The sequence below is a fragment of the Bufo bufo genome, chromosome 1 (assembly GCF_905171765.1).
Source record: "Bufo bufo chromosome 1, aBufBuf1.1, whole genome shotgun sequence".
Classification (NCBI taxonomy): Eukaryota; Metazoa; Chordata; class Amphibia; order Anura; family Bufonidae; genus Bufo; species Bufo bufo.
Genome location: NC_053389.1, coordinates 738,412,139 through 738,426,881, shown reverse-complemented (window position 1 = coordinate 738,426,881; position 14,743 = coordinate 738,412,139). Strand labels below are relative to the sequence as shown.

General features: G+C 41.7%; 1 protein-coding gene across 2 annotated transcripts in view; it reads right to left on the bottom strand.

Moving 5' to 3' along the window:
- Window positions 1-5,233: 5,233 nt before the first annotated feature.
- The window catches only part of MXD1 (MAX dimerization protein 1), a 30,252-nt gene continuing 20,742 nt past the window's right edge, over window positions 5,234-14,743 (bottom strand). Inside the window, exons 3-7 of one of the 2 annotated variants that reach the window (XM_040414424.1) lie at window positions 14,351-14,380; window positions 9,202-9,316; window positions 8,953-9,112; window positions 8,059-8,184; window positions 5,234-7,537 (exon numbers count right to left, since the gene is read on the bottom strand). In XM_040414424.1, coding sequence (XP_040270358.1) covers window positions 7,437-7,537; window positions 8,059-8,184; window positions 8,953-9,112; window positions 9,202-9,316; window positions 14,351-14,380 — 532 coding nt within the window. In that variant the 3' untranslated portion in view covers window positions 5,234-7,436. Of the gene's footprint in view, window positions 7,538-7,679; window positions 8,185-8,952; window positions 9,113-9,201; window positions 9,317-14,350; window positions 14,381-14,743 lie in introns of those variants that run through there. The other variant, XM_040414425.1, reaches the window with a different exon arrangement.

The following is a 14,743-nucleotide window of genomic DNA, read 5'->3' as shown; positions in this document are numbered from 1 at the left end:
ATGCCTGCTGCTTTTTGGAAGACTGGTGAAGAAACTGAAAGCTGAAAGTGACATTTGTTGTAGGAAGGATGAAGGAACGGATAAGAAACATGGCTGCCTGACAGAACAGGTGGACATGGCAAATAAATTTGGATCTAGCGAGCTGCAGAATTCACATGACTGTCACTCTTTGTAGCCTACTGGCAGGACGTTCAGCAACCCGTTCTACAATCCTCGTACAGATTGCGGTCTATGGAACTCTACTACAGATAAAATATTGCACTGCTTCCTTGGACAATAAAACGTTGCAATACAGGGACAATTACGGTAATACCGCCTAAAACATACTATACTGCTATAGAAAAGCATCCATTATATTTATACAGTTTATTTTTTTTCCCATTTTTAAACCCTTCAAATGCTCTTAAATCTTTATAAAAAAGGGAATTCATAAATCTTTAAGTACACAGAATAATAAAGCAGCAATGAATTTCCACCAATACATCGAGCACTCAGGCATAGGCAACCAATGGTTACAAGTTAGTTGTTGGGCTAGAGCAGGAAGAACCACCAGTCTATCCATACCAGTCGTTTACACTCAATATATATCTCGTAAAGGGGTGGAGATCTGAAATTTGATTGCAATTATTGAGAAGCTTGCTCTACCACCGAGGCACGGCAATTCACATTTAGAAATGGAGAACAGCTTGCAGAGGTCATCATGAACTTTGTGTTTAAAGAAATACATTTTGGTAGAAAATGCGCTTTATCGAGACTCTAGAAATTTATTATGCAATAATATAATTGCAGGCACTTGCCTCAACTTAAAACTGATCAGATACAATATGCTTTTCATTTCATATTTAAAACTGAATACAACATAGATAACATTCACAAAATAGGGATGTACAAAAGGGGAAATAACATAAAAAAAGGACAAAGCTATAATACAACAGATAACATGCCATCAGAAGTGCCATATTGTTTTTTGTTTTTTTTTTGTACCAATCCTAAATGTTCAAATTTAGGCTAAAGTGGGAACCTTGTCCCTAGCTGCCCGATTGCCGCTTTAAAACAGAAGGATGGTAATGACCTGGCAACGATCTGCGATGTTGGAATTTATAAGGCAGAGAAAGAAATACATGAGGGTAATGTAGTGGTGAGCTAAATAAAGAAAGCATACACAACTGACCAGCCATAAGATATCATATGGGTAAAAGGGCACCTCCCAGCAAGATGTTATCAAGTACACACCGCCTAGTAGGCATATATTTTGTAGGTTCAATAAAGCTGAAAGAAGGGCTTGGCGCTAGGGAATCTATCAACCCAACCAAAAAAAAAAATGGATTCCAAGATGAATGGTTCCTGTCCATACTCATGAGCAAAAGTCATTTGGCTTATGGGAACATTGGGTCAGCCTACAGCAAGGATGCTCAACCTGCGGCCCTCCAGCTGTTGTAAAACTACAACTCCCACCATGGCCTTCTGTAAGCAATAAAAAAAATCTCCAGTAGAACATGAGTATTAAAAAAAAATGGGAAACGGGATTAAAGAGGTTTGTATTATTAAGCCAAAAAAACTGCTAGTGATCCCATCTTGATAAGACTGCCATATTTTATAAATGCATTTTAAATACTATAGGGCCGCATTTACCAACTCTGCCAGAAAAACTGGCATTGTTGCCCAAATCAGAGCTCAAGTTACAATTCTTAAACCCATGGGTCAGGCAGATGCTAACAGCTTTTCACAGTAAAACACATCATCTAATTGTACACAAATCTGGTGGGATCAATTGACCAGGTTACTATATAACACAGTACCACACCGTTCCATTGGCTGGTGAGGCTTTTAAAATCCCTATTATAATGTAACAAAGGCTTGCCTGGATATAAGACACTTTGAGTGGCATCAAGGGAAGGTAATAAATGCCAAATCTTAAAGATTTATAGGTTCCTTTTTATGTTATGTTGGAAAACACATTTCATCACAAGACACGGTGTGTACGTGAATAGGAGGATATAGTTATTGCAGGCCTTCAGAGCTTGTCACCATACGGATCTTGCAAGAGGAAAGGACATTGGTCAATAACAGTTACTGACCTGGTGATGCTGGTGGGCACATTATAGGAAAAAATATGTCTTCTAGCCATAAGGGAAGCAGTTGTTGTGTAAGGTTAATATCTTCCTTTCTTTGACAAGGCAAATCTAAAAGTAGTGTTGTGTCTGAAGGCCTCAGGCTTGACAGCTTTTAAGAAGAACATCCATTAACTTGAAATCTTACAGAATTTGTTTAAAAAAATAAAAATAAAATGTAGGGGTTTGAAGATTCAATAGGAATAAGAAGATGCATCAATAGTCTACATGAAACTGTTCCTTGGCCTGAACTAGAGACAACATGAGCTAGGAGATCCCACAATTACCAGAACCACACATGCATATGACAATACAGTGTCCCAAATATTGGAAATTGGCAAGCCAAGATGAAGGTTTTTGGGAGTTTTATAGAGCTCCATGGCCTCTTGAGATGCTGTGAAGATACTGGTTGCCTGGAATACAGGTTTTGCACATAAGGCTGTCTGTAACGAGCACTGAGTCGAGGAGGCCCATTTTTTACGAACGAAAATAAGTCAGTGCAAAGCTACAGACCCAAGCACCATTTAACCTAATGGTTATCAGATCCTCCGACAATACAAATATTAAGTTCCGCTAGTGACTATTCATGGAGAAAAGTTCTGTGCATAATAAAAGCATTGATGGACTGTGTTCCCTTTTATCTTAAAAGCCTCAAATTCTTGTGTACGTCTCCCATTATATATGAAGGGTCTCAGCGCATTGCGTTGTCTACAAACACTGTTTGATGCAGAGACATGAAAAGATACAAATGGACCCTGTATGCCGCATGTTTTTCTGCTTCTTGTCATCAAATATCCTCAAACAAAGGAAAATAATTCAACCTTTGTGGGTTATTGCACTATGAGAGGCACATAGCTGGGTACTATTCACCAATATCAACACCCTGGACAGTAGGGATCATTTCTGCATCACCAATGCATATGAAATCAGAACATTGGAGGCCGACAAGTCAACAGTGGTTCCACCAACTCGCCACCCCATCTCCAAATTTCTGTTATACATGTTGTATGCAAATATTAACATCTGATGAACAAAGCTATTTGACTCTTTACTTTATAATTCCTGTTGTCCCTGAGAATGAATCATGGCCAATAAATTTGGTAAAGAGGAAATTATTAAGGTAATGGCCAACCATGGGTAGAAAATGTCATATTCCGATTGGTAACATTAGGCTCTTTGCAGGTGCCTACTGTTCACCAAGTCTCCCATTCCAGAACGTGTGTCTATCTTACTTCTTCAGGGGGGGTTTATCAATTGTTTCATTAAGCAAACTCACACAATGAAAACACAAGACAAAGATGTAAAGCACATAAAATAAATAGGAAAAACTATTGCCATTGTTATACTGGTCCTCTACATACAGAAGAAGCAGCCATATTGAAGAAGAAGACTGAACCAATATTCCGTCTATCAATTCAATACAAAATGTGCGATATCATTAGTTGAACTGATAAACTGCATTCACGAAAATATTGCTGGAGTCCGAGGAGCGGCTGCAACCACCATATACAGCACAAAATAATTTAATCTCAAAAGAAATGTCTCCACCCCCCCTCCCCTAGCCGGATTGGATATGGTGTAGTGTTTCTGATGGACAATTGGCACAGTGCTGGCACAGTCACCCCTGAGCCTTTTAATGCTGCAACGGTGTCCCATCTGAGGCATTGACAGTGCTGATAAACTTGAAGGTTATGGACAACCTTGGGCCAATCTTTTGTAGGATTGCATTTCGGGCTAAAAATCATTTTTGCAATTGGTCTTTATTAAAAATGTTTAGCTTTTTTTGAGATACATGGGTTAAAAAAAAAAAGAAGAAGTCCGTCTACTGCCACTCCTGAGTTTAGTCAACTGAGGGGCTCATATGAAGCCTTATCTCCGATCTCCTGACCTCATAAACACTTATTATAGCTAAACTCCAGCTGATAAGAATATGGCTTCAATAAGTGTCTATGAGGTTAAGATGTCAGAGATAAGGCTTCACGTGAGCCAGTCAGCTGACGGGACTAAAGGCAGATTTAGACGCTCCAATGTACAGCCTTGATTGTGGGGAAGGAAGCGTTCCTTCACGACAGTTGGCTCAGTTTACATGCAGCAATCTCCTTCACAGTATGGGGACGAGAGATCGCTATTGTGATCATTGTTTTTGGGCAGTAGATCACTGTTTAGACTGCACGTTCTGCTGCCCAGAAACAGACAATGATTGATGTGCCTGCACAAACGACAGGATCACCCGATGAAAGAGTGTTTCGCTTATTCATTAGGTGATCGGCGGCACATTTAGACGGGCAGATTGTCAGAAACAAGCCTGATTATCGAGCAGTGTAAATTGACCTTAGGGGTACTCTACGGGCAGACAGATTTTTTTTTAACCCTTGTATCTCAAAAATAGCTGAACATTTTTAACAAACCAATAGAAAAAAAAATGTAACCCAAAAGGAGTAAAATGCAATCATAAAAAAATTGCCCCAAAGGAGCCCATAGCCTTTAATATAGACTAGTAGCAGAGACAACTTTTTTTTTTAAACTAGGAAGGAGTATTCATGGCAGTGGTAACGGCCATTAAACGTGCCCATCTTAGCCTGGCAGAGGAGTCCAAATGGATTCTAGACCACACCACCATTGTTTCTTTAGAGTAAGGAAAGGAAAAATGATAATGATTCGGAGTAGTTAAAAGGTGTGCTAAAGTCCCGTGTGTAAGAGAACACACTCTTACAATTTGCAGATAGAGATCTCTATTATATATTTATATACATACAAAAAATTTTGGAGAACATTTATAAAAGCACAAAGTCATAGGAATCTCTAATACATTAGCTATACAAAACATGAATAAATAGATTTAATGTGACTTATTTACAACTAGGTGTGCTTTTTTTAGTAGCATAACTTAAATGTGTTCCTAGAAAGGTAGAAAACTCAAGCAGAGTTGGTAATGTGAAAGGATGGGGAAGGAGGGGGGGGGGGGGGGGGACAGGGGGAAAAAACAGTGCCATCAAATTGTGGACGCTTTGTAAGATGGTCTGTCCCTGAATTGGTTTACAAATATTCATAGAATACTCAATCCGAAATGACGTCAGCCCTGCAAGTTAGGCAAATGTTCCCGTAAGCCCTTTTACGCTGACCGTTGTGATGGCCCAATTCTGTTTTAGTTGTGGTTGTGCGATTTAGTCATCGGATGCAACAGAGATTGAGGGGAAAGATTAGGAAATAGGCATTGCTGGTTAATCTCAAGTGTGGTATTTAGGTTTGGGATTGTAGAAGAGATTTTAAAAAATAGGAGACGAACAAAAACATTTTTTTTAAAAAAGTAATTGACGAACAACAAATCTCATTGTTAATATGACGGGCAAGTGAACTGTATGGCGTGAAGGTGAGAACCAACCATCCCTATACTGGGTGAAGAGTTAATAAGGACTCTAGATTATTGCTCCAGTGTCTGTGTGCACGCCTGTAAGCGCTATAAGGCCTAATATCAACAGGGGCACTAGCAACACACCATACGGGATCTTACTCCTAGTACTGACAACCCACTGGCCGTACTTAATCTGATTACTACAGCAAAAAAAATAAAAATAGAAAGGCTATGTCACACCAGTGACCTCCCCATCAGGATGTTTGCATAGTCACGTAGCTGTAATTATTCTTTTGTTGCTCTGAGGCTCCGTTGCCAAGTTATGACAATTTTTCCTAATATGCAAATGAGGACTTTGGGGTAATGAGGTCTTGTTGGACACAAGCCCCACTCCTTTCTGTGGCCAGCACCCTCCATGGCTGATTTGCCCCCGACTACTCCTGTCAATCAAAGCAGCTAGCCACAGAAATGAGTGGAGCTTGGGTGCAATAAGAGCAACGGTGGCGCCCTCATAGCACCGCAGGACTAAACTGTATGCTAAGAAAAAGTATCACAACTCGGGAGAGGAGCCTCGGGTCAAAAAAAATAAAATGAACAAAATGTGTCTATGCAAACAGTTGGATAGGGAGGACGCTGTGGACAACTTCTCTTTAAGTAGTGCCCTTTCTCCTAGAATATCTTCAGTTCAATGACATTGCAGCCTTACGCTAAAGAACAGCATAAACTGAGGCAGGTTTGGTTGGCAACGCCTGCTTGACATTGCCATAGTAAAGGCTGTAGCTTATACAGCAGTGTTTCTGTAGCATTGGGTTGTCCTATATGTCTCAGCTGGCAAGCTCAAATTTTTCTAACAATAAAATGTAAAAAAAAACAAAAAAAAAAAAACATAAAATCTTTAAGACGCGGTTAGACAAAATCACAGAAAACAGCTACCTGATGTGTAATCAATAAATACCACAGTGCCTAACCATTGAAAGTCTTTTCAAATGACATGAATAGATGCCCGTCTTCCCCACTGCTCCCGTTTTATCCACTGCTGACCTAAGGGCACACATTCCAGGTTTGGTTACATAAGAGATTATTTAAAAAAAAAAAAGAAAAATTTTAAAAAAGCAAGACATTTTTATATTCTGCACTCAAAAGCACTGAGCAATTCTTGTTCATCTTTCTATGAGGTAGAAAATAATAAAAATGTCCCAACAGAAAGAAAAGAGAATCCTGCTTTGGGTACATGTACGCAGCGACAAATGCTGGGAGCTGAAGATGTCCAGCCTAGGTAAAGAAAAAAAACTTTAGCAAAATGGTTGTAAAACCTGTGTCCAAAGCACTGCGTGTTCTACTAACAGAACAAGGCTGCTATTGTCTTTGTACTGAGCGCTCTCTGAATGGATGCATGTCTTCTGGGGAAAGATTTTGGAAAGACACCAAAAAATAAAAAAAAACTTAAAGGGCATATGTTCAAAAATGTACAGCTTGCAGTCAGGTGCCCACCCCCTCCAGATGTTTTGACATGGCAAAGATAATCAAGACATGATGGGACTTTTGGTTCTCCCACGCCTTGCCCCTGGATAACGTGCCAGATTTGGGAACGATACCTATTTGCTGGGTAATAAGCCAATATTACTGCAGGGAATGAGGAATCCCATAAACCAGTATGTACGACTCCATTACAGACACCAAAAAGCTAAAATGGAAAAAAAATATAAAAAGAAAAGAAAAGTGGCTTTTTAGATCTCCTAAAAAAGCCAGAGAGGTCCAGCTTTGGGTTTCGTAAGAGTGTGCTGGGTTCAGTGCAACGTAAGGTGCACAAATTTGTGAAAATAAAATATCTATATATATTTGTATTAGCAGCATTGTCACTGTTCTGAGCCAGGATCACCGAATAGAGACGACGCGTCCCTTCTTCTGTGGCCTCCTGGAAGCTTCCGATTGGATAGTAGAACAGCTGTAAACTGAAGTCTAGCAAGATGCCTTCAAGGTAAATCCTTCATACTGCTCCCAGACGTTGATTCCAGGTGATGCAAGAAACTTTCCGTGTTGCAGGAGATAGCTGAACCTCTGTGCTTGGTCAAATCTAGTGGGTGGGGATGACAGACGCAGAAGGTGAGTAGCACACACTCGCCTCCACATTTGCAGTCAATCTTTACCACTGCTGCATGGTTGCACCTCTTGTACATGAATATATACCGGTATAAGGATTTTTTTTTTTTTTCCCCTATCTGAGTGCTTCGTGGTGTTTTTTTTTTTTTTGGAATGTAGTCTCCTGGAGGACAACAGCTGATGGAATAGCCTGTGATGTAAAATACAAACTGAGACCCACATACCTCTCAGGAGCTCTAAGGAAGGAAGCTACAAACAAAGAGCTGGCAGTCTCCGTGGGCTTTCTTTTTACATGCAAGAATATGGTGTAAATGCAGTCACTAGATAAGACAGTCTCTGATGGAGGAGTGCTGGGGAGGAGGTGGAGAATTGCTGGGACACTTGAAAGCTCTCCCTCCTCCTCCCCTCACCTTCTCTTACTGGGGGTTTATAGGGTAACACTGGCTTTGGGATTGTCTTGTAGTTCTATCCTTTTAATTCCGGCACTGAAATAACCTTCGTCACTGCAAATGCTCTGCAAGCTTCCCCTCTCGTCCAAGTCACTGGCACTGCTGCTACTACTGCTCCAGTCCAGGTCTGCTGTTAAATAGTCTGTGCTCTCGACATCCACATCAATCTCTTCTGTGGGAGAAAAAAAATAAAAAAATACATCTAATGAGCGTTGCATGGTCTACACAATGCCTGCATGGTGCTCTGACCAGGTTTCCTCCTGAAGCATAGAAACTGCAGCTGCCTCCCCCTCATCCCTGAGGTTTCTAAAACATTTACACATAGGGTACTTTCACACTTGCGTTTTTCTTTTCCGGCACCAAGTTCCGTCAAAGAGGCTCAATGCCGGTAAAAGAACTGATCTGTTATATCCCCATGCATTCTGAATGGAGAGCATTCCATTCAGGATGTCTTCAAGTTCAGTCTTTTTGACTGATCAGGCAAAAGATAAAACCGCAGCATGCTACGGTTTTTATCTCCGGCCCAAAAAACTGAAGACTTGCATTTTTTTTTCCCATAGGATTTTTTTCCATATTCGTGCCGGAATGACATTGAAATGCCGGATGACACCGGAAAGATGGATCCGGTATTTCAATGCATTTTTATGACTGATCAGGATCCTGATCAGTCTTGCAAATGCCATCAGTTGGCATACGTTTTCCGGATCCGTTACGGCGACGGAACTGGTTGCCGGATCACTCTGCCGCAAGTGTGAAAGTAGCCATAGCTTACAGGCTGGAAGGTGAGAAAGATGCTTCACCATGATAAGATATATTACAAAGTTTCAAGTAGTCACATGTACTACATTTCTATGCATGGTAGGCACGCAATTCTTCTGATAAATATAGATGTAAAAGATTAAACTAATCAGGAGAAGCCATGTGGTCTGAGTGTACTTACCCTGATCAGAATCCGATCTCTCAGATGACACTGCCGATCTTACACTGTCCATTCTTATTCTTTCCACCCCAAATTTTTCTAGCTGCCTTTTTAAGTGCCGCTGCTCTCGCTGTAGCTGCTCTAGTTGGTGCTGTGACCTTCTATCACAATCTTCAAGTTTCTATAGAAGATAAAGCAAACCCGATTTAACAGTGAAAGGCAACTCTACGTCACATAGTCTGGCTTGACCCAGAATCATATGGTACTTACCTTTATGTGCAATTTTGCTCTTGTTAAGAGACTTAGCGTGGTATGCCTGTTAGATTCAGGACCTAAGGGTACCAATACTTTTAGTTTTTCCAGACATAGCCGCAAATGAGCTCGCCTAGAAAAGACAACAGAATATACAGCTGAGCAAGTGTTCAAGTAGTTTGGAGCAGTCTGTAGGCACAGTCCATAAATGTGTTGAGATATTGCTATGACCCAATATTAAAGGCGGTCATGAGCAATGAACTAAACCAGTCTGCTGGGCATTTATATCAGTTTAACAACCCTCAGCTGATTAAAGGTGCATTTACACGGCCTGAGAATCCTGCGAACGGTCATTCCCGACAATCTGGCCATGTAAATGTGCCCTCGATCACCCAATGAATGAGCGAAGTGGTGATCCTGTAGTTCATGAAGGCACCACCAATCATCGTTTTTGGGCAGCAGATTGCGTGGTCTAAACAGCAATCTGCTGGTCAGAAACCATTAATCTGTATGAGGACGAGAGATCGCAATAGCAATCCCTTGTCTTTATACTGTGGAGGAGATTGCTGGACGTAAATGCGTGGTCTCCTTCACTGAACAAGCAGCCAACTAGTGGCTGCAGTATCGCCCCGTTTAAATCCACCTTACTCTTAAGCAGGGTTTACACATCCAGGTTTTTTTATGCAGTTTTTGAAGCCAAAGCCAAGATAGGATCAGAGGACACATGTAAAGGAAAGACCGAGTCTACAGCTCTTGTTGAATCCACTCCTGGCTTTGTCTTCAAAAGCTGCATCTAAAAACCTGAATGTGAAAGCCCAGCCTAAGAAGAACTCTATTGAGAGCATGTCAATGACATCTGTAGGGCCAGTGTTTCTGCTCTGCCTAAGCCCCATAATACCAGCTGTACAGTCACATTACCCTCCAAGACTTCTAACAGTAAATAGTGAATCTCCACATTTTAGCACAATGTCATTTTTGGTTTCAGGTGCGGATAGGCTAAAACTTAAAGGGAACCTGTCACCGGGATTCTGTGTATAGAGCTGAGGACATGGGTTGCTAGATGGCCGCTAGCACATCCGCAATACCCAGTCCCCATAGCTCTGTGTGCTTTTATTGTGTAAAAAAACCCAATTTGATACATATGTAAATTAACCTGAGATGATTTTTTTTACACAATAAAAGCACACAGAGCTATGGGGACTGGGTATTGCGGATGTGCTAGCGGCCATCTAGCAACCCATGTGTTCAGCTCTATACACAAAATCCCGGTGACAGGTTTCCTTCAACCAAAAAACTGCAAAAAAATGTTTCAAAAGACAAATTGAAAAAAATAATAAAAATTGGTCAAAAATGAGTAAATTGCAATCCTCAAAAAAATTGCCCCTGAAGGTGTTCATAGCCTTTAAAGGCTATGGACACCTTTGAATTGTTCACTCATTTCCTAAATGAAAAACATTCTAAAATAGCCTTCATTAAAACGGGCTTTACGAGATATTATTTCTGGATAGGTCATCAGTATCTGATCGGTGGAGATCCAACACCCGGGACCCCCACCGATAAGCTGTTTGATGAGGCAACGGCAATCTTTATTCTCTCAGCTCACCAAGCACAGCGCCATACATTGTATAGTGGTTGTGCTCGGTATAGCAGCTCAATCCCATTCACTTCAATGGGTCTGAGCTGCGAGTAGGTCATGTGACCAGTAAACATGAAGTCACATAGCCTAGTGAAAGCTCACAGAAGGCCGCGGCGCTACTGTGAATTCCATTGCCTTCTCAAACAGCCAATCAGTGCGCGGTCCCAGGTGTCAGACCCCCATGACCTATCCAGAGCATAGTTAATCTCTCTGAAAAGCTTTTTATAAATTTCCTAACATTTTGCTCCTGCAGACTGTGAGTAAGTCCTTCACCTTGGGCTGGGTAAAATGGCCTAAAATAAAAATCTTGATTTTATCCAACCTAAAAAAAATGCAATGCAATCTAAAAGCAGCATGTTATAGAGCAGAAGAAGATCGAAATATATTTTGTGGAAAAAGATTCAGTAAAACTTGTAATTTTTACATTTATATCTGCCGCCCTGTAAAGTGCTCTCGGTCCAGGGAGGAGGTGTTACCAGTGACTGACAGCTATCTCTGTATTAACATAATCCTATCAGTCACGGATAACCCCTCCCTCCTGTACCCATGCTGCTCACAGAAGGTTAGGAAAAAATATATATATATATAAAATTTATAAATTACAGGTTTTACGGAATCTTTTTCCACAAAAATACATATCAATCTGCTCGGCTTCTCCTGCTCTACAACATTGTGCTGTCAGATTGCATTTCATTTTTTGGTGACAGGTCCCCTTTAAGGACCGTCCTTGATCCGTTTTTTTTTCCTGCTCTCTGGCTGTCCCATACATAATGGCTGGAGCGGCAGGACGCATGCTCGACCTAATGATCCATTAGGCCAGGGCAAAGGATCAGTGGGGGTTTAGTGTCATTCAATGTGCAGCTTGACTTGGGCTGGGTTCACATCTGCACTTTTAACTCCAGCACTTTTTTCTGGCGGAGGAACAGACTGCCGGAGTTCACTGTATAAAGCATAGCCGGATACCACCATGCACCACCGGATCCCCATTCACTATAATGGGATCCGGCTGCTTTCCGGCATATATGCTGGCTTTTGGCCAAACAAAAAAATGCTGTGCATGTACGCCGGTACACTGAATTCCTCCGATGGAACAGACTGCTGGGGTAAACAGCTCAGATGTGAATCCAGCCTCACATGTTACTTTGTATGGGTCCTCAGTTACAAAAATGAAATACAAATATGTTAGGTTTTTAAAGTTTTACTACTATTGCGCAACAGTACTATGTCATGCTAAATATGTTAATAAAGTATGTTTAAAAATTTTTTTTTTTTTTAACTTTTCATTATTAAATCACTTTAGTCTCACTAGCGGATGTCAAAATGTGATTGTTTGATCTGTTTTAGAATATATTGGTATGCAAGACTCACAAGCTGTCCAATAGACAAACAGTCATGGTGGGCCTTGTTACACCTGGCTGCTATGGCAATACATTTGTGTCTGCTGGGGACAGAGGAAGCATTCTCCCTCTGTGTTACTGCTTAGATGCCATGGCTGCTATTAAGGGGTTAAATGGTCAGGATTGGAGTGCTCTCCAATCCAGGCAGTTAAACCGGGCTCCTATGGTGTTCCTGTGGTCCAATATTAGTCCTAACAGCTGGGGTAAGGCTAATATTGATGTCACAATTCTGATAAAAATTTGAATTCAAATGGCAAATTAGGCTACTTTCACACTAGCGTTCGGGTGTCCGCTCGTGCGCACCGTTTGAAGGGGCTCACGAGCGGCCCCGAACGCATCCGTCTGGCCCCAATGCATTCTCAGTGGAGGCGGATCCACTGAGAATGCATCCGCCTGCCAGCGCTCAGCCTCCGCTCCGCTCAGTGAGCGGACACCTGAACGCTGCTTGCAGCGTTTGGGTGTCCGCCTGGCCGTGCGGAGGCAAACGGATCCGTCCAGACTTACAATGTAAGTCAATGGGGACGGATCCGCTTGAAGATGACACCATATGGCTCAATCTTCAAGCGGATCCGTTCCCCATTGACTTTCAATGTAAAGTCTGAACGGATCCGCTCAGACAACTTTCACACTTAGAAAATTTTCTAAGTTTTAATGCAGACGCATCCGTTCTGAACGGATGCGAACGTCTGCATTATCGGAGCGGATCCGTCTGATGAAACATCAGACGGATCCGCTCCGAACGCTAGTGTGAAAGTAGCCTTAATCAAATTAATTTGATTAGCCACCCAGTCCTAACTTCACCTAGCTTGTGGTGCTGCTGAATCTGACATAAATCCATTACAGAACAGCGCCTGGCTCTCTCGGCTCGCTTGGATTGGAGGTTGTACACGGCAGATCAAAAGTGGAGTGTGGTGAAAGTATCCAAGGAGAGCAGCTCACACAGGTTGTAGTTAGGGAGAAAAGCAATGCAGTTTTCAGGGGGAGAATCACATGGGCTGTGTAACTCACCCAGCAGACGGATATAGCTCAAACGGATTCCAAATGTGCATAACTGATGCACGGGATCCGTTTTTTTTTTTCTGTTCTTCAGAAAAATTGTAAAATAACGGTGATGTGAACTCTCCCTCACCCATACAAATAAGAAATGGTTGACTGGATTTTAAAACTTGACAGAAAAAAACAACTCAAACTTATATTTAATTAATTCTTCATTTTGGGGTGGATATAGCAGAATGTTCCTTAACCTTTTAAAAGGAGGAGATCAATCGCTGGGGGATCTACCAATCACGAGAATCAGGAGTCCTATGTGCCCCAACCGAACTGAGCTCCATTCAAAGACCAGGAAACTGATGAAGATACCCTGGCAGTATGCATGAGCGCCCACTGGCCCATTCACAGGAAGGACAGGGGACTCTGTTCTCGCAATTAGTGGGGATCCAAGCAATCAGACACTTAGGCCTCTTGCACACAAACGTTGTGTGCCCGTGGCCGTATTGCGGCCCGCATACGGCAGGTCCGCAATACACGGATCAGAACCCCATGGAAGCACTACAGAGTTCTATATTTTTGGCGGTGCATGACGGATCACGGACCTATTCAAGTTGAATGGGTCACGATCCGTCCCGGCTGCCAGACGGACGTTGCCCGTGCATTGGAACCACAAATTGCGGTCCCCATTGCACGGAACGGATGCACAACGTTTGTGTGCAAGAGGCCTTATCCTGTGGATAATTAGATTTTCAGACAACCACTTTAAGAGCTATCATTTTGACAAAAGAAAATTAGAAAAAAAATACTCTTGTATGAGAACAAAAACCAAATATGTTACTGTAGAAACTAGACCCTGTAGATCAACTTTTTTGAAGTAGGGAAATGCGACACAAGTCTACCTAATAATTATGACAATTACCAGGGTGGAGTAGAGGTGGGAAAAGACTAAACAAAAACATCAATACAGACTCAAAAAATAGATCTGTAGTGACTCAAACATAGAATCAGGCGATAAATGACACATTGATCTCCAGCAGGAGACCGAGCATAACAATGAGGAAGAAAAGGGTTTCTTCCAACTGTAGGAACGAACGGCCGTGATGCGGAGGGTGAAGAAATATAGGAATAAAGAGACTGGACATACCTGTTCTTCTCCATTTCATTATGGGTTGATCTGAAATGCAAAAATAACCAAGGAATTAGTCACATCCTCTGTAATATTAGGCTTACAATTATACAGTCATTTAAATATTAGAAACGTGGTCTTGTTAAAAGCGGAGCCGGATTACTGTCAGAGACAAGAAGAGCAATGTGTAGGCGGAACAATTACTAGAGGTGTAAAAGCACATGGTGTGTTAGGTGGAATCACAATGATAATCCATACTGAGTAAAGACAGATGACAGACTACTGTCTTCTTCAGTAATACAATGGCTTTCTGTTAAAAACAAGTATTTATGGTGGTGGCCAAGGCAGTGGTTGGAGAAGATCCAAGGTGTGCACACGCACAACACACACCAGACTGGGTGCTCCAACTAA